Source organism: Tenrec ecaudatus, chromosome 2 (genome assembly GCF_050624435.1).
Source record: "Tenrec ecaudatus isolate mTenEca1 chromosome 2, mTenEca1.hap1, whole genome shotgun sequence".
NCBI classification, from domain to species: Eukaryota; Metazoa; Chordata; class Mammalia; order Afrosoricida; family Tenrecidae; genus Tenrec; species Tenrec ecaudatus.
Window position 1 is genome coordinate 111,245,180 of NC_134531.1, and position 20,458 is coordinate 111,265,637.

Genomic DNA, 20,458 nt, shown 5'->3' on the forward strand with positions numbered 1-20,458 from the left:
CTTAATCATATTTGTCTTCGCAGCATGTAGCATTATGTCTGGCACACTGGATGTTCACAGGAGAATTATGATTGAGTTCCAGAAATCTAAGGTTCATTTAACAATTATATGAGTATTTGGAACCCAGGATATAGGGCTAATCAGATTATTGTCCTTATTCTCTTGGTGCTTAGAATCCATAAGCCGAGGCAGTGTTCTATGTAACAAGGTTTATATGATCGAGACAGCAAGTCTGTTAATATGACAATCAATTAAAAAGTAGCAACAGCAACTAAAAGCACAGTATAGTAAAAGCGATATAAGTGATTTATAGGATGGTTGCTTGGGGAGGTATTCATGCCAGTCTTCTTAATGTGTATGGCTAATTTAGAGTTGACTAAGTGATTTTTGTATAGATGGTATTTCTAATTTAGTATTGTCTATGCTATGGATTGAAATGAAATGCGATTTTTCAAGTACCATATATACTTGAGTATAAGCCAACAAGAATATCAGCTGAGGCACCCAATTTTACCACAAAAACTGCATAAAAATGTGCTGAAAAACCTGGCTTATACATGAGTATATAGGGAACTAGGATCAGTTATGCTTAAATGGACTATTTCATACCTGAGTATAATCTGCTATCACTGTATTTAATGATTCCAGAGGCTGGCATTGGGTGAGTTTTATAATAAGGAATAAACTCCAAATTTTTGGTGTATTTGTTGCACATTTTTAAATATGATTAAACAAAGATTGTAGCCAAGGAAAAGATTTTCGCTGTGAATTGGTGTTTCAACCCTGCCAGCTGTTCATGCTTTCTGCGATCCCACTTATAAAAGTGGAGAGTGAAGGGTGAGTGGCTGCCTTCTTGGGCAGGCACATAATTAAAAAAAAAAATGTGTTTGCCTCAGCAGTGCTATATTAGAGTTTCATATAGCTGCCTTTTTCTTCTTTATTGTAGGGCCAGCTCTCAATGTTGCAAGAAAAAATAGACCATTTGGAGCGTTTGCTAGCTGAAAATAATGAGATCATTTCAAATATTAGAGACTCAGTCATCAATTTGAGTGAGTCTGTGGAGGATGGTCCGAAAAGTTCACAAGGCAATTTCAGTCACGGCCCTGGCTCGCATCTCCTGTCACCACAGCAGTCCTCCCTCGCAATCGACCCCAAAGACTGTCCGTTTGCTTCACAGAGTGGAAGCCAGAATTCTGATGTACAGGTGATGTATGCATTTATTAATACACAATCACTGGGCTTAAAAACATTTCCCCTTCCCAAAGAATTGATTCACTATCTATTTGAACTCCTAAGTCACTTAAACATTTTGGGTTCTAATTACTCTTTCTTTGTATAGTGATTTGATTAGTCATGTGATCATTAATCAGGAGAATGAGGAAGCTCTCTTTGCTCCCATTAAGATTTACAGTTTCAGGACCCCATATAGAGAGTCGCTGTGAGTTGAAATCCACTCCAGGGCTGTGGTTGTTGGTCGGTCAGTGGTGAGTAGTCATTAACAGATAAAAGTCTATGGATCTTATTTTTGTCCTTATTTTACAGTTCTGTGAAGGGAGTTTTTTTTTTTTTTTTAATACATTTCAAGTTTTATTTCTGTATTGTTGAAAACCTTTGGTGGTTTAAATTTAGTCAAAGATTGTTTTCACTTCTTTGGCAAGTAAGAGAAAACCCTGCTGTTTAACTGTGACACCAGTATAGCCCTCAAACAGTGTAGGGTTTTGTTTTCTTCTGGAATAGTGTTTGGTGTGAGGGAGAAGGAAATTTAGAGTTGTGCCCTCCAACATGGAAGCCACCGTCTGCCTGTGATCACTGGAAAAGTGCTTCGTTTGAATTGAGATGTGCTGTAGGTGTGGAAGGTAAGGTAAGGTACAGAAGACATAAACCAAAATACCCAACTCATTGTCATCACTCAGTGCTGACCCACAGTGACCCCCTGTGGGCTGCTGAGACTAGCTGTTAACCATAATAGAAAGAAAGCCTAGTCTTTCCCAAGGAACTACTTGCAGTTTTGAACTGCCAACCATTGCCATCACAGCCTAGTGTGTAACCATTTGACCACCAGAAGACATAGTAAACCCAAAAGGCTCTTGAAATGTTCTTTTTTAACAGTGATTATCTTGAGATAGTATTTTGATTATATTTGGTACACTAGCATGTATATTTAATTTCACCTATTTTCAGCTTCACTAAAACATTTAAAATGACATGCTTGGCTTGCGTTATATTTCTATTGGGTATGGTAGGAAAAACAGAGCTAAGGTCATTGCCAATGAGTTGATTCTGACCCAGGTGGTGTGACCCGCTGTGTTACAGAATAGACCTGCTCGAAGGCAGAGGAGTTAAACCGCAGATGCAGAACGGACCTTGCCTTTTTTGTACTCAAGCTGTGTCGCTCACATAGCTCTGTTCTGCCAGTTAGCAGAGGGCTGTGTTTAACCTTAGACCTGAAACTGGAACTTGATGGGAGGACCCTCAGGGGTGAATATTTTAAAGTCAAATAAAATGAGTTGGTTTTGGCCTTGCTATAGAGCAGGGCTTTTCTGTAACTCCTCAGGGCATAGGACAAGGTACAAGCTAGAGACCATGGCTGACAGGCCAAGCCAAGAGCTGGGAACAGCAGAGCTGACCATGTTTTGCTCCTGCAACCACAGCAGCTAATGTGTGACCAGACTCGTAGGATTGGAATGCTGTCCACTGCAAGGAGACCTGTTTCTGTTTGGCTTGGTTTTGTTTAGAATTTAATTAAGTAACTTTTAAGCACCTCATTCTTGCTCTCTCTGCCCATGAGTCGGTTCTGACTCACAGTCACCTTCTAGGACAGAGAAGAACTGCCTCTGAGTTTCTGAGACTGTAAATCTTTACGGGAGTGGCAAGTCTCATGGTTCGCCCATGGAGCTGTGGATGGTTTCGAACTGCTGGCATCGTAGTTACCAGCCCAGGCTACGAGAACCATAGGACAGTTTTGTTGGTTTTTTTTTCTATTTCAAAAAGGAGTTGTAGAGCATATGGAAGGTATGTCAGTGGAGTAGGAAAGAGCTATGAGGGCTGTGGGGCTGAAGAAAGAACTGGAAGGAATAATAAATGGAGACTGCTAACGTATCCTCTGGTCCAGCTGGTTCCCCAGAGATTTATTGGCTCACCCTTGGGAGGGTTTTATTTGTGAAAGTCCGAAGTTTCCTTCTTTCTTTTTTTAAAATCATTTTATTGGGGGCTCATAAAGCTTTTATCACAATCCATCCATCCATCCATGTGTCAAACACATTTATACATTTGTTGCTATCAACATGTTCAAAACATTTTCTTTCTACTTGAGCCATTGGTATTGATTCCTCATTGTTTTCCCTTCCGTCCTCCCAAAGTCCTAAGTTTCATAGCCAGAGATACATGTGATTGCTTTAAAATATTCTGTATTCTCTTGTATACTTGACTTACTCTCTCTGAAATATAATATATAAGTCTCATATATTGAGATTATTTTTCTACATTCTAATTAATTTTAACGTAATTTAACTTTAAAAAAGACTGAGTGGCTGTTTTCTTTTTCACATGTAGTATTACAGAGCATATGAAGACCAAGCCTAAGTTAGAGATATATTTTGATAGCATTTTTTCTTTGGTGTCCAAGTGGATTATTAGTTACAAGGAAATCTTCATCAGAAGCTTAAACAGTATTTAAATACTTAAATGTTAAATCAAAATATTTTTTAAAAATTGCTCCATTTTTAAGTGGGTACACTTAGTTACCCTTGTTAGAGCTTTATTTTTAGAGTTAAAAAGGTAAGCAGACATATGCTGAAAGGATACATTTTCAATCAGATATGGATTTTAAAAATATACTTAAGGACTTCCAAAATTTCATTGAAAAAAATGAATGAAAAAATGAAATTTTTTTCATAGCTGTTTGAATCCTCCTAGTATGAGGCTAATTATAAAGTGAAGACATCACAAATAAAATTAAAAATCACTTACATTACTGTATTTTAAGATTCAGAAACATTTTCTGAATAATCTGATTTCAGCAGAAATTTTGTTTGCTGCTCAGTTCCTGTAACACTGTATTGGAAATAAGAGAAGAAGGAATTGCATGAAAGTATTTTTTATTAGAGGCAGGTGAGTGAGGGGAGGACTTATCAGGGACTTCAGGACGGTCATGTAGCACAAGTAGAATTTTTACGTTTTTAAATGATGATTAAATCTCCAGTTAACTTCTACAAAGATAATTTTCTCTTTAAAAATATGTGCAGAATATAGCAGTGAGTAGTTTGTAGCAACCGTTTAATAACATTAAGTTTAAATTAATGTTTATGGAAACTTATTCAAGATCATTACTACTTTTTTTCTTTTATATTTTTAGATGTTGGATGTTTACAGTCTGATTCCTTTTGACAATCCAGATGGTGGCGTTTGGAAGCAAGGATTTGACATTACCTATAAAACTGATGAATGGGACACTGAGCCCCTTCAAGTCTTTGTGGTACCTCATTCCCATAATGACCCAGGTAAAAATTGCTTTTCACAAAATGAGAGGTTAGCGATTCGTTTAGAGAACCTGGTGGCACTGTGGATTAGGCATTGGGCTGCTAGCTACAAAGTGGGTGGTTCAGAGCCACTAGCTGCTCTACAGAAGAAGGGGCACTCTCTGTTCCTGTAAAGATTGGCAGTCTCGGAAAGTCCAGAGAGGGTCCCTGTGAATAGTAGTCAGTTTGATGGCAGAGGGTTTGGGTAATGTCCCTTTAAACACAGCATGCTTAAATGAGAATCCGAGAGAGGCCACATCCAAATTTTTGAACCATTGCTTGACATTTCACACTAGCGTATTCCTTATATGTATTGTTGGATTTTGGTGTTTCCATTCATCAGTTTGTGTCATTAAAGGGCAGTTCTTGTGTGGTAAGAAATAACCACAGGTAGTAGGGCAGGAGGAAGGTCAAGGGAGATGGAGGAAAGAGCTAGGAGTCAAAGGGCATTCATGGAGGTCTAGACAAAGACATGTACATGCAAATATATATAGGAGGATGGGGAAATAGATCTATGTGTCTATATTTATAGGTCAAGTATTAAGGTGGCGGAAGGACCTTGGGCCTCTACTCAAACACTCCCTCAATGCATGAATACCTTCTTTTATTAAATTGTAACTCTATGATGCTCACTCTCCCGACACAACGGCTGGAGTCAAAGTGGGTGAACAAGTAAATGTGGTGAAGAAAGCTGATGGTGCCCGGCTATCAAAAGAGATAGTGACTGGGGTCTTAAAGGCTTGAAGATAAACAAGCGGCCATCTAGCTCAGAAGCAACAAAGTCCACATGGAAGAACACACCAGCCTGTGTGATCGAGTGGTCCCAAAGGGATCAGTTACCAGGCATCAAAGAACAAAAAATCATATCATTGACTGCACACCTCCATGATAGGATCGCTGAAGACAAATGGGTGCATAAGCAAATGTGGTGAAGAAAGCTGATGGTGCCCGGCTATCAAAAGAGATAGCGTCTGGGGTCTTAAAGGCTTGAAGGTGAACAAGCGGCCATCTAGCTCAGAAGCAAATATGCCCACATGGAAGAAGCACACCGGCCAGTGCGATCACGAGGTGCCCAAGGGACCAGGTATAAGGCATCATGCAAAAAAAACAACGATATAAGTGTGTGTATATATGTGTATATGTATATGTATATATATACCATATTAAATGAAGGGGGAAGTGCAGAGTGGAGACCCAAGACCCAAGTGTCGGCCAATGGAGATCCCCTCATAGAGGGGTTTAGGAGAGGAGATGGGTTAATTAGGGTGCGAGGTAGTACCGATGAAGAACACAGCTTTCCCCCAGATCCTGGATGCTTCCTCCCCCCAACTACCATGATCCGAATTCTACCTTGCAGGACTGGATAGGGCAGAGGCTGTACACTGGTACATATGAGGGCTGGAGGTACAGGGAATCCAGGGTGGAGGATACCTTCAGGACCAAGGGTGTGAGGGGCGATGCTGGGAGAGTGGAGGGTGAGTGGGTTGGAAGGGGGGAACTGATTACAAGGATCCACATGTGACCTCTTCCCTGGGAGAGGGACAGCAGAGAAGGGGGGAAGGGAGACTCTGGATAGGGCAAGATATGACAAAATAACGAGGTATAAATTACCAAGGGCACATGAGGGAGTGGGGAAAGGGGAGGGAGGGGAAAAAAAAAAAGAGGACCTGATGCAAGGGGCTTAAGTGGAGAGCAAATGCTTTGAGAATGATTGGGGCAGGGAATGTATGGATGTGCTTTATACAATTGATGTATGTATATGTATGGATTGTGGTAAGAGTTCTATGAGTCCCTAATAAAATGTAAAAGAAGAAAAGAGAAAAAAATGATTAGGGCAAAGATTGTACAGATGTGCTTTATACAATTGATGTATGTATATGTATGAACTGTGAAAAGAATTGTATGAGCCCCAATAAATTGTTAAAAAAAATAAAATAAATAAAATAAAATCTTCAAAACCCCCCAAAAAAAGAAATAACCACAGGAAAGTGATTTGGGGGTGGGGGGTAAACAAGTAGTATACATTGGCTGTACTAAGTTCAGGAAGAGTATTGAGTACTTGTATGCTCTATATTTTGGAAGACAGAGGGCTCATGGGTAAGAGTGAATCTTTAAGATGGAGATGCAGAGTAAATGTCAGTGGGGCATGGGTTTGAGTCCCAGCTCCGTTACTGTTAGTTAATGACTGATTACTTAATTCCTCCAGAGTCAGGCATTGTTCACCTGGAGATTTACAATGATATTAACTACTTCAGCGGGTGATGACGATTTAAAGGTATCATACATGGCAGAAGAGTAGTTGCTTTTGTTATTATCATTGTAGTTAATATGTGATAACTTTCGGGGACATTTTCTTTCCCCGAGGGTAAGAAGAAACGGTTAAAATATTGAAAAACATATTTTGATGTACATACAAGCACATAGTAAATGCTTTCTGAATTGTAGCTTTTGGGAAAGATTTTTTTTTTGCTTCTCCAGAGACTTGTTTTGAAGAGTTTCTTTTGCTTTCATTTGTTAGCTTAATTTCATCAATATTTTGAGAGGCACAAATATTCACCTAATAATTAGTCTTTATTTTTCATTTTAAACATTCATTTATCTTCTAATTATATCCTTTTTGGCGATTTCTAAGACAGTATAACTTGCACATTGTACTTGGATGAATGCTGACAACTGCATGCGTGCGTGCATGCGTGTGTATGTGTCATGGATTGAATTATGTAATCCCCAAATATGCTTTGCTGGGCCATGATTCTCAGTTTGTTGATATTTATGCAATGATTTTCTCTGCCTGATATGTAATCACGCCTCATGATGTAATGACGTGGTCGGTCAGTCAGTTCTAAGGGGACTAGGGTGAGATCGAACACTTACTCAGATCACAGACCTAATTCAATGTGAAAAGAGTTTCCTGGGATAGAAGGGGAGAGCAGGCAGCAGAGGAGGAAGAACTTGTGGCAGTCTCTCTTTGTGACTGTCGCAGAGGGAGAAGAGCTGGGAGTGGAGCGCATCCTTTGAGGACTCTGCATTGAGAACCTTCTCGACCCAGAGGAAGATTGATGTCCAAACACAGACATACGTTTAAGGGATGCTGGATCCTCAGATGCTGAAAGGAGACGAGGGCTGGCAGAGAGAGGCCAGCCTTCTTCTAGAGCTGGTGCCCTGCAGTTGGACTTGTAGCCTTCTACCCTGTTAGAGCCGATAGTTGTATTTCTGTTAATGCAGCACCAGATAACGAAGTATGAATGCTGCTGTTGAGGGTGATATGCAGCCTGGGAGATAGAACATGGATACTGGCATGTTTGAATTTCCAAGAAATATATGAAATCAATTATGTGTTATATTAATTTGTGGTGAGCAATTGCCACACACATGAAGATATTCTCCTGATTCTCCTTTGTCATTGGTCTTAATGTCTCTTATCCTTTCCTACAAATATTTTTAGTCTTTTCTTATTATATTCTGCATTTTATTTCTCTTTAGTTTCAACCTGTTCCTTCAAATCTGAATTCAGGATAGCCAGGCATCTGGGAGATAGTTCAGAGGTCTGGAGCCAGAAAGAATCAGGCAGGCAGGCAGGTACCTCAGCTCTGCTGTGCACTTCCATGTTACTGATAAATAATGTTTATCAGTCAAATGTAGATCAACCTCGTGGAGTAAGTAGCATGTTTAGCAAAGGCCAGTTGAAATGTAAATACAGAAGATTCAGAAAAGCATTTCTAGTCAAAATTCCTTTTATTTGTTTGTGTACTAGATTGAATTGTCTGTTGCTGGAGCGTCAAGTGTGGAATCGTGGTGACCCTGGGTGTACAGAGTAGAACTGCTTCTCATAGGGCAAATTTGTGACCTTTGGGAAGCAAATTGCCAGGCCTACTTTCTAAGGCACCACGCACTTGGGTACATACTGTCAACCTCTTGGCTCATAGTTCAGTACTTAATTGTTCAAGCCAGTTGGATGAAATTGTATCAGTGCATTTAGGGGGAGGGGTGCTAAAAACATCTATCTATCTTTAATTGCTAGCCTCACAGTCAATGAGATGAAGTGCTCATACTTCATTTGTGTGTCCTGAGACTGCCTATGGGACTGCAGATTTTTTTTAACTCTCATTCTGAAATATTTACTTATTGAATGAAAAAGCAGCAAACCCACTTGGACTATTAGAAATAGTCTCTTTAGCTTTCTGCCCATCATGGTGCCTTACATGTGTTCTTGTTATTTAATTGGATATGTGATATCCTATTGTGTAATCTTCATAGTAAGTTTATAAATATACTTTACGATTTATTTTCTTGAGTCAGCGTTGTATGAAGCCCACCTCCTTTCCCTTTTTGATGTTTAAACACCACCAAAATCCCCATGGAAATCAGGCTTATTATTAGCCTTTCCCCTTTTGTTTCCATTTGTAATTAATGAAATCTGTGGTTTACCCAGCAGATGCTTTCTAAACATGTTATCTATTGCTCACTATAACCTTTGGAAGTTAATTGCTCCTGTTTACTACAAAGACATTCTTAATGCGTCAAGGTTTCACCGGTGAATATAACCAGAATATTTCTTGGCTGGATTACATGAATCTCCCAGTAGAAAAAAATGTGTGAGAACATGTGTCTCCTGGCCCAACCCCATCCTTCCTTACTGCCTAGCTCCTTGCCTAACACTTGGCATATAGTAATTGCAAAATAGACTTTAAAACTTTCATGAAGAAATGGAATTAAAAGATGAGATACTTCCACAAACTTTTTGAAAGTCCCTTATATATGGGGCTAGTGAAGAATATTGAAAATATGGTGGACTGCCAAAAGAGCAAATAAATCTGTTTCGGAAGAAGTAGTCAGAATGCTCGTCAGAAGCCAGGATGGTGAGTGAGACTTGGTTTCATGTACCTTGGGAATAATATCAGAAAACACCAGTCCTTGGGAAGGACTTCATGCTTGCTAAAACAAAAGGGCATTGAAACGGAGGAACGAAAGAAAGGCCTTCAAGGCGATGCACTGGCACAGTGGCAACAGCATTGGGCTCAGACATGACAACTGTAAGAATGGGCAGTGTTTGTTTCTATTGTACATAGAGTTGGTATGAGTTGGAAATAATTTGATGTCAACAACAGCAACGTGTATGTGAGGCCTTTCATGTCTCGACCCCTCCCCAGCTTTCTCTCTGCACATAACAATATTCAACACGTTCACCTACGAAGAGGGTACAAAAAAAATAAAAAGAAAAAATCTCTGCTGGGCAGACCTTTTGTGATACACATTTTCCCAGTAGGTGAGCATCAAGCAACTTGCTGAGTTAGTGCACCCAGTGGCGTTGCCTAGGAAGGTTCTCTCTGGTCACAGTGAATTATTTTGGGAAAGCTGTTTCCCTGTGAAATTTTGTTTCCTGCTTGGGAAAAATTTCACACAAACTGTTGTGATGTTGAACACAGTTTATAAGGACAGCACTGTGGGTAAAACCCACGTGTCTAAATGTTTTTCTCATTTCAGAAAAGGTAAAAATGTTAATTGATGACAAACCTCATTCTGTACATCTGTCAACTTCCCAAATGGACAAAAATGTTGACTCATGATGCATTTAGAGTTCTTTCCACAAGGTCAGACTGTTAATCAAGCTTTCTATTTAGAGGTTCTGAAAAGATTTTGTAACAGTTTGTGACAGAAAACGTCCTGATTTGTGGCAGACGTCACTGATTTTGCTACCATGACAGTGCACCTGCTCACCCAGCCATCTCAGTGTGCCACTTTTCGGAGAAAAAAACAGCATGCCCCTTTTGCCCCATGCACCTTAGTCACCTGATCTCGCTCTGTGCAACCTCATTGTGTTTCTGCCAATGAAGAGGGACATGAAAGGACAGCAATTTGATGACTTAGAAGAGGTGAAGAAAAAAGCGAGGGAAGTGCTGTCAGCCATCCAACAAGACGAGTTTGAAAAATATTTCTAAGAATGGAATTGCAGATTTGACTAATGTATTAAGTATAATGGAGAGTACTTTGAAAGTGATAGGTTGTTTTGTAAAAATATTTAAATACATAGCTTTGAAAAAATAATTTTTTTTATGAGTACCCCCTCGAATGTATGGCACTTCTGTTCACTGAGGGCTGGCACTTCTCTCTTCCTAGCCAACGTGTCTCTTTAGTACCCAGAGTGGTAACTGTCACCTACTAACAACACCAAACCACATTTTAAAAATTTTATTTTATTTTTTATTAAATCATTTTATTGGGGGTTTGTACAACTCTTCTCACAATCCATCCATACATCCATTATGTCAAACTCATTTGTACATTTGTTGCCATCATCATTCTCAAAACATTTGCCTTCTACTTGAGCCCTTGATATCAGCTCCTCACCAAACCACTCTTTGTCAAATTGAAATGACTCATGGCATAATCCCCCAGCCCCACCAGATGCTTTGTCAGAGTGGAACTCTGCTCCATGGGGAACTAGGACACTGGCCTTCTGTTGAAGTGATTCTTGGTGGACTCAAACTGCCAGCCTTTCTGTCGCAGCTGATTGATCCATAACCATTTGTGTAGGCCGAGATCTCCTAACTGACACAGAATTGTAGCCCAGACATTTGATTAAATCAGCAGCAAATGAGCACATGAATTTAATGACTCTTAAAGACTCAACTGAAATATTTGACTGTTTTGATGGCCTACACTTCAACTTCCCTTCTACTTTTTTTCTATTCCTTTAGGCAATGCCTCATTTTAGATGCACTTTGTAATGTTACCATGAACAACAGCTGTTACTAGCTGTTCATGGGCAGTTGCCTGTGCTTTTTACATTTTTTTTCACTTTAGGGTTCTTACTGTAGTTAGAATGTTGTTTTGTGGGAAGACATCCCTAATAACTGTTCCTGACTTCAATAAATGAATGGTCTGCTGGTATCCTAGCAACAACAGTTGAATCTCTTTGTCTTTGTAAAAGATGTTAATGACCCTTACCCTGAAGCCCTTCTCCACTTGAGGAAAGAATAACTGTCAGAAAATAGGTCTTTTAAGAAAAGAAAACAATTTTTGCCACCTGGCAAAATGATAGAGAAAAGAACCTGCAGACTTTCTTAATTTTTTTACTATCACTCCTTAATAAAAGTCGACTTTAGATGAAGTAAATTGTTGTATGAAAAACAGACTCATTCAGACCATGAAAAAACACTCTTGCAAAAGATTTTGAAAAAGAGAAAAAGTATGTGCACGTACATTCCAAGTCAAGATGTGACTCAGTAATGGGAAATCTTTGTATAATACTTCTAAATGAATGTGTAATTAGGCAATTTACTTTCTAAATGAGATTTATAGAGACTTGTTTGCCTTTTCTGCAACAACAATTTAAAGTAAGCTTTAGCTCAGTTCTGAATTTTTGTCGGTTGAGGATAGAAATATTTAAAATAGGATTTAAAAAGTTTCCTGTATTTATGCCCTTAACATAGAGAATTTTTCTTGATTTGTACATATGTGGATATTCTTTTTGTACCATTTTGGTAATATTCCATCAAGAAAAGATGGATTTCAAATTACATTTGCATCTTACTAAAATTCTGAATTATGTTTTCTTCTAATTTAAAGACATATAGCAATTGCCACATGATATTTACACATGTGATTCACATGAGTTAAAGCACAATTGGAAAAAAATTATTAAGTAAGGCTGATAACTTTATACTGTTATGTTTTGGAAAGTTTTGAATCACAGACCATGAAATTAAATGTTAGTTGATTGATACATGTTCATGTTGTATTTAATAAGCTGAGTAAAACACAATTACAGTACCTTTGTATCTACAATCTTAATTCTTTGCTTCCCACTAGTTAAACTGCTGAAATACTTAGTTAATTTTTCTTCGAAGAAATCACAGTGTGTAGAGAGAAGATAAGGTATGCTAAATGCAATGTTGGACAGCATATTGTTAGTTAAATAATTTGTAAAATGAATATTAGAAAATAATCCCCCATGTGGTATGACTATAAAATAGTAGGAAGAGCTAGGCCCTTGAGTCAAGCTGGAAAATAATTTTCTTTTAGGCATTGCATTTTACAGAATTTTTATTGACCCGAATGATGAGATTTTCAGGGTTTTTTTAAAAAGAAAGTCTTTTTTAAGAAAGTAATTTTACATTTAGCTTTATATCATAATTTGTTTAGAAATGAAATACTTTGTTTATGGATCCTTACTCTGAAAAAGGTTGTGAAAGCACAAAGTGAGGAAATCATAGTGTGGTGTTATTTTAAAACTTCCATGCAAATATTTTAAGTATGGTTGACAGAAAGCAATTCTGGCCAGAAAGTGTTGGACCACGTCCGTACAGGTGAGCATTACCTTGGTGACTGAGTCAGATTGGAGTGGGATGGTAGGTCAGGAGAGGCTTGTATGTGGACATTCCTCGAATGTGGAATGCTTTCTTCCATTTAGTTGCAACAATAGTTAATGTGGGTTCTTTGGTTTGGACTGCTGTGATGGGAAGTTTGAGTTGCTAGAGCCATAGTAGTACAAGGAAGAACTGAAAGCTAGCATTCATTGCCTGCTCTGTTATTACGTGCAGTTGGGGACAGAGGGACCAAGGATTCCATTAGTGCTGCGGAGTCAATTCTGAGTCATAGTGAACACACGCGCGTAGAACTGCCCCATGGGTCACCAGGTCTGTCCTTGTGGGAAAAACTTGCTGGATTTGGGCCTTCTACCTCTTAGGTACGAGCTGAGAATTTAACCATTGTATCATTAGCTCCAGGAGGCCAAGGTATTTTACACTAATTTGTTCAAGATCAGTCAGTTTTAAGTTGGCAGAGACTGACAACTTGAAGCTCAGGTTCACCTCATTCCCAAACCCACGTCCTTTACATAAACTGCGCTGTTTCATAAGAAACGTTTCGTTTCTTCTCGCTTTGTGGGTTCTAGCACGTTCGTGGGTTGTAAGATTTAGCAAATAAAAATACATCATGCTCAGTTAAGTTTGCGTTTCTATCCAATACATTATTTTTAGCATATGTATATCCCAAATATTGTATGCTATATACATGCTGATAATAAAAAATTATTCCTCCAAGTTAAATTCAAATTTAACTCGGCTCTCTGAATTTTCTCTGATAAGCTTCGTGGTTATGGAAGTGGTAACATGGCTCTTTAGAATATTCTTTTCAAGAGAACGCTGGATGGGGGTCTCATGTCTGTTTCCATGATTACAGCTAAGGAAACTATGGAGTCGTTCTACTCGATAGCATGTGAGTCAGAATGGACTTGAAGGCACTAGGTGACAACGACTCCTCATGCTACCTTTATGGTATCCTCATTTCACAAATAAGAGAACAGAGGCTCCAGAGAGGTCGTGGTACTCATCAGTGGAAGAGCTGGACTTGAACCTAGGATACCTGGTTCTGGAGCCAGGACTCAACCATTATTTAATATGTCCATTGTGGGTACCACTTTCTGAAACGAGGGGCAGAACATCTGAGAGGCATGTCTTTTAAGTGTATTCAAGCCAAATGTTGCCTATTTTAGTATTATTAATCATAAAAATGACCTTATTAAGCATTTTATAAAAATAGACAACTTAAACTGCACTATTTTCTGTCTGTCCTTTTCCCCGGTTCTGATATTTTTCTTTTGTTCTTTGCTTATTGAAATGGATGTGCTGTCCTTAAGTACTACATTAGTACATGAGATGGTGAGTGGTTTTCTTCATTGATACATTTTTCCTAATTATAAAGTGATTTAGGAGCAACATTTCCCAGTTTTTAAATATAATTTCTTCTAGAAACTAGTAAGTTTGTCCAGTGTTTGCATGACCATAAGGTTGAATAGATACCTTACATACCCTGAGATTACTTCACAGCTGTAGAAATTATTTTGGAATTTGATCTCACAAGTGCAGGTATCAGGTATCAAGGTATGTAGGTCTTTCAAAGGACACTGGGAAAGCAATATAATAAGGGGTCACAGTTGCCTATTACACTGGTACAGCTTCAGGGTGGACAAAACTCCAGCTGTCCTCACAGTAATGCAAATGGCTGCTTGTGCTGTGGGATGAAATTTCCAGTGACAGCACCTTACACGATTCAAAAAGTGCTGTATCTCAAGCAACTTAACGGGAGTGAAGATGATATGCTTAGAAAGCTGTCATAGGACACTGCATCACCTGAAAAAAGGTTATAGGATTTGGAAAGCTGAGTTCAAAAGCATTAAAAAAGAGAGAGAAAAAAATCAGATTTGTCTTTATTGCTGTTGTTAGGTACTGTCAGGTCAGTTCAGACTTATAATAAGCCTTTGTATAAATATATTTGTATAAATATAATAGAGTAAAACATAGCCCCATCTTGTGCCATCCTCACGGTCCTTTCTATAATGGAGCCAGCCCACTGTTACAGCCACATATCAGTCCATCTCCTTGAGGGGTCTCCTTTTTCGCTGACCTTCTACCAAGCATGATGTCTAGGGCCTGGTCCCTCATGGTAACATTTCTGAAGTACATGACACAGTCTCTCCATCCTTCATTCTGAGAAGCACTCCAGCTGTGTTTCTTCCAAAACAGACTGTTGTTCTGGCAGTCCTTGATACTTGCAGTATTCTTGGCCGACACCATAATTCAAATGTATCATTTCTTTGCCAGTCTTTCTTATTTATTATTCAGCTTTTGCATGCACATGAGGTGATTAAAATACCATGGCTCAGGTAGGGTCAGGTGTACCTTAATCTTCAGAGTGACACCTTTGATCTTAAATACTTTAAAAGAGATCCTTGAGAACAGATCTGGAAAACCACAGCCTTGACTTTGACTTTTCCTGAAAGCTTGCATCACTTTCTAAACTGTTCTTTATGCCTCCCTAGTCTCTTATTCCCCGTTTCTATGTGCATTATGGGCCTTAGCCAATTTTTTAAAGCAAAATTCTTTTAGTGATCTCATTTCCTGTTTTTCCGTGGGTACTCTTTTTAGTCTATCCTTCACTGTTCGTACATCTACTTCTGAAAGCAAAGGTGAGAAAACCTAATAACGTCTTTCCTCAAATATTTTCAGCAAGAAATAACAAGACTACATTAGAAAGCTTTCAGGAATCTGCCTCCACACTTCTCCCTCCATCCCCCCTGTGTGTGTTGCCGTCCAGTCATACCCAGGACCTGTCTGCTCCCTGAGATGGACACTAACTTTCATGTCTTTTTTTAAACATTTTATTAGGGGCTCATACAACTCTTACCACAATCCATACCTATACATACATCAATTGTATAAAACACATCCGCACATTCCCTACCCCAATCATTCTCATAGCATTTGCTCTCCACTTAAGCCCTTTGCATCAGGTCCTCTTTTTTTTCCCCTCCCTCCTCACTCCCCCCTCCCTCATGTGCCCTTGGTAATTTATACATTGTTATTTTGTCATATCTTGCCCTATTCGGAGTCTCCCTCCGCCCCCCCCCTTCTCTGCCGTCCATCTCCCAGGGAGGAGGTCACATGTGGATCCTTGTAATCAGTTCCCCCTTTCCAACCCACTCACCCTCCACTAACTTTCATGTCTTGCTGGACTTTGTCCACGTGCTTTTACTTCTGTTTGGAATGACCAGCTTTCCCTCTACCCAGATGATGACATCTAAGAAGTGCTCTTGTGCCTTCCTGTTAGGCATTTACCTTTCCTCTAGCCATACAGCATTTTGTTTCTTTTTTCAATACTGAATCTGCTTTCACTTAGCTGTGGCTTCTTGTTTTTCCTTATTATATACCTAGTACATGTTTGGAGGAATCAACCAGAATGTTATTTAAAATTCTTTGACTGTATGGGGCGGGGCTTACCATGTAATACAAACATTAGAAGTCAAATGAGCGTCCTATTTGAGTTACAGAGATACCATCATAATTTGTATTTAACACCTTCAATTGATGCTATGTCTGCCCTTGAACTAGACATACTTTAAATGCTTCATGACTTCGAAGCTACGATGATCAATCTAACATTTAAAAAGACTAAAATGAATTAATAGGTTTTTAGCCCATTTTTCCCTTGGTCAATTATATGTGCTGGGTTTTTGCAGAAGGGCATCCTTCAGGCCTTTCTTCCATGCACCTCTGTATGCATTCTAATATCCAAATCAATTCAGTAGAAGCTAGTTAGGAGCCATTTGCCCCACCCAGGTGGTCCAGTGAATAATTGTTATGTGCTTAATTGCTCCTGTCCATTGAAAATATACAACAAATAAATGATACAATAGTGGCATTAGATTTTCACGTAGGCCTGCCACTTTTTAGAGCTTCTAATTATGCACTCTTGTTATAAAAATGGCATCACGTGAATAACTAAACGTGCAATTCTGGGTGGGGGGCTTGAGCCCCTCCAGAGGTCCGTCAGAAGAGAAGCCTGGACACCTACTTCTAAGAAATCAGCCCTTAGAAATCCTGCAGAGCACAGTTCTGCTCTGACACACACAGGGTCGTCTTGAGTCCAGATTGGCTCGAGAACAACTTGAGCTGGTGGTAGAGTGAGAAAGAACAAATTAGAATGTGTTCTTAATATTTTTCAGGCCTTGGTTCAATTTCGAAGTGTATTCAGTGGAAAGAAAAAGGCTGTAAATTGACCACTTAAGTAAATCAGTTTGCAACTCAATGTCCTAAAATTATTGAATCTAGAGGTAGGAATATATTTTTATGACATGAAAATTCATCCCATGCAACTTCTCATAAAATACTGTGTCTGATTGGTCTCATGCTAATATACAATTGTAGTTTTACTGTAATTTATAAGAAGCAAGATCCAATTCAGTGTAAAAAAGAAATACTTGATTACTCTATTGTATAAGAGCAATAAAAGCTAATTTACTGTTATATTACTCAATATTGAAAACTGCAAGAGGCTATCTTTTAGTTCATTCTTCATTAATTGTGCTATATTGTAGTGATATTAGTAGCTATTATAGATGAGTTTTATGGAAGGCTTTTAACTTGACATCTCTGAGCTTGTATTTTGTCTCGTGTAAATATCTTTGACACATCTGCCTGATTGTTGAGGGGCAAATGAAGTGTTGAAGGCAAAATGGATTACTGTGATCAGTCACTGATTTCTGAATGAAAACTCCTGTGATGAACCAGTTTTGAGACCATTAGTTTCAGAACCAGTTTTGAAACCATTAGTTCGTAACAAATTAATAACTGATAAAATAAGTAACTTTTCTTGAAAAACAAAAACAAGAAAAGTTTTACTTACCAGTTTTTGTAAAGGCTACTCCTTCTAAGCTTGGCTTGTTTTTGCTAGATTGTTGGAGGTTTTATAATTACTTCTAGAGGCATTCCACTGATCATAACTCTTTAATAGCTAAATAATTAAAAAATTAGTTTCGACCTTTGTTAAAATTTAAATGAAAGGCTGTATGATGTTTTAAAGATGGTTGCTTTTAATAAACAACAACATGGAAAACTACACTCACTTGATCGGGTGGTATAGTGGGCTGCGAATGGGCCGCTACTTATAAATTGGAGGGTTTCAATCCAGCAGCTGCTCTTTGGGAGAATGAGAGACTGTTGGTTCCTGTAAAGATTTAAACTCTTGGAAAGTCCAAAGGGATGCTTCTGCTCTATTCTATAGGATTGCTATGAGGTGATAATTCTCATTAAGCAATACAAAACCAATTCACTGCTATGAAGCCGAGTTCTCTGACTTACAGCAACCTGATAGGAGAGGCTAAAACTGTCCTAGTAGGTTTTTGGGAGTAGAAAGCCACATCTTTCTCCCTCAGAAGGGCTGATGAATTTGGTAGATTAGAACCGCTCTCCTTGTGGTTAGCAGCCCAATAAGTAACCCACTGTGCCACCAGGGCTCCTTGATAATTCCAATAGTGTCATTTAAATACTTTTCATAGTCCTTGTTACACTTGTAAAAGAAGCCTGGTACAGACAGATGTACATGTAATTTAGGAATAGGTGGGTTCAGCTTCATCTAGCAGTGTGATATCTATCATGTTACATTAAGCATTATGATAGCTATTGATAAAATCCATTCATCCCACATGCTGTAATCGTAATTTACTGAGTATGAATAGCACTCATTTTCTCTAAGGCGTAGACTGGATCTATCTGGATAGTAAATTATAATTTGTGATAACCAGTATGTCTAAGATTCACTGCCTAAATAAGGAGCCCTGGTGATGTAGCAGTTTTTTGTTGGGCTGTGATTGCTGAAGTCAACAGTTCGAAACCATCAGCCGCTCCATAGGAGAGTCACTATGAGCTGGAATTGACTCAATGAGTTATGATTTTCTTTCTTTTTTTTTTTTTTGCGGTGGGGTCTAAGGAAGATTGCATTTTAGTATAATGTTTATGTGGTGTAGTATACAGGTAGTCTTGGGTTTATATAAATTCAAGTTAGGATGACTGCGGGAGCAGAGGAGCTGCACTTTTTTCTGTGAATACACCCTTTGTTAGTAATAAGTACCATATATAGTGTTGCAGTTTGTAATTTACTGGTATTATTCTCAGGTCAAACCCCCAAACAAGAAATGATTAGCTTTATAAAGATACTTAAGACAAAAGGCAGTAATAAAGTTTTTTTGTTATCACTTGGCTATTTTATTATCCATTTTAATACAGTGTTCTCAGCACACTAAATGGATAAACATCTCGAAGACCTTAAAAGATCATTTCATTGGGGGCTCGTACAGCTCTTATAACAATCCATACATCAGTTGTATCAAGCATATTTGTACATATGTTGTCATCATTATTTTCTAAACATTTACTTTCTTTCGAGCCCTTGGTATCAGCTCCTCTTTTTTCCCTCTTTTCTCCCTCCCACCCTTGTGACCCTTTGATGAATTATAAATTACTACTATTTTCATACGTTACACCAACTGCTGTCTTTGTTCCCCAAGGGTTCCTGTTGTTCCTCCTCCTAGTATGGGGTGTGGTTATGTGTCTATCATTGTGATCAGTTCCCGTTTGGTCCCTCCTCTTCCCACTCTCCCCCTATCCTCCTGGTATCGCTACAATGATTTCTGCTCCTGAGCTTATCAATGACCTGGATTCCCTGAGTCCTGACCTCTTATCTCTACCAGTGTTCCTGCTCCAGTCTAGCCTGAAGTGAAAGGTGGGACTAGGTTCATGACAGTGGGGGTGGAGGAAGCATAAGGAACCAGAGGAAAATTGTGTATTTCCTTGTAGCTATACTGTGCCCTATTTGACTCATCCCTTCCTTGTGACCCTTCTGTGAGGGATGTCCCATTGTGTACCAATGGGTTTTGAGTCTCTGAGCAGAGACTCAAAAGACTTTTGATGGAATCAAGTGCACTTTAGACTTGTACTCTCTTGTGCTCATAATGATATTGATGGATTATTTGAACCCAAAGCTATCAAAAGCTTATGTGTAAGATTTAATTTAAGCTGTTGAATGAATACAATAATGAATGAATTTATGATATAGGTTTAGTTATTTTTAATTTTAAAAAATTTTTAATCATTTTATTGGGATCTTTTACAGATACCATGTCATTTTGTAGTTCATTCATATCAAGTAGGATTGTAGTTGCTACCACAATCAATTTCAACCATTTTCCTTTTTTCTTGAACTCCTTGATATCAGCTCCCCTTGGTCCCCTTCCTCTCCCACCATATCCCCTAGGAATCCTTACTTTTTTAAAAATAATAGGTGTGTGTGTGTGTGTGTGTGTGTGTGTACACACACATGCGCACTCCGTATCTTACACAGTCCAGCATATCCATTTACACACAGTTCTGTTAATCCCATTGAGTGGGATTACAATCATCAATGCTATCAGCTCCCCCTGGCCCGCCTTCCTATACTCTCAGGAACCATTACTCCTCTTACTGTTTCTGAAGGGTTATGTATAGGATGCTCACCCTTCAGATATAGATTCTGAAGAATAAAAGGGTGTATGTTTTATTAGGTAAGTGGACTGGAATATGTAGTCCAGAAAAAAAAGGGGGACAGGACCTTTTATATGCTCTTCT

The 20,458-nt window shown here is 38.7% G+C and overlaps 1 protein-coding gene across 2 annotated transcripts in view; it reads left to right on the top strand.

Annotated features, from left to right (window-relative positions):
- The window catches only part of MAN2A1 (mannosidase alpha class 2A member 1), a 209,545-nt gene that overhangs the window by 33,461 nt on the left and 155,626 nt on the right, over positions 1–20,458 (top strand). For both annotated transcript variants that reach the window (XM_075541370.1, XM_075541371.1), the window contains exons 2-3: positions 947–1,204; positions 4,355–4,499. In XM_075541370.1, coding sequence (XP_075397485.1) covers positions 947–1,204; positions 4,355–4,499 — 403 coding nt within the window. The remainder of the gene's footprint in view (positions 1–946; positions 1,205–4,354; positions 4,500–20,458) is intronic.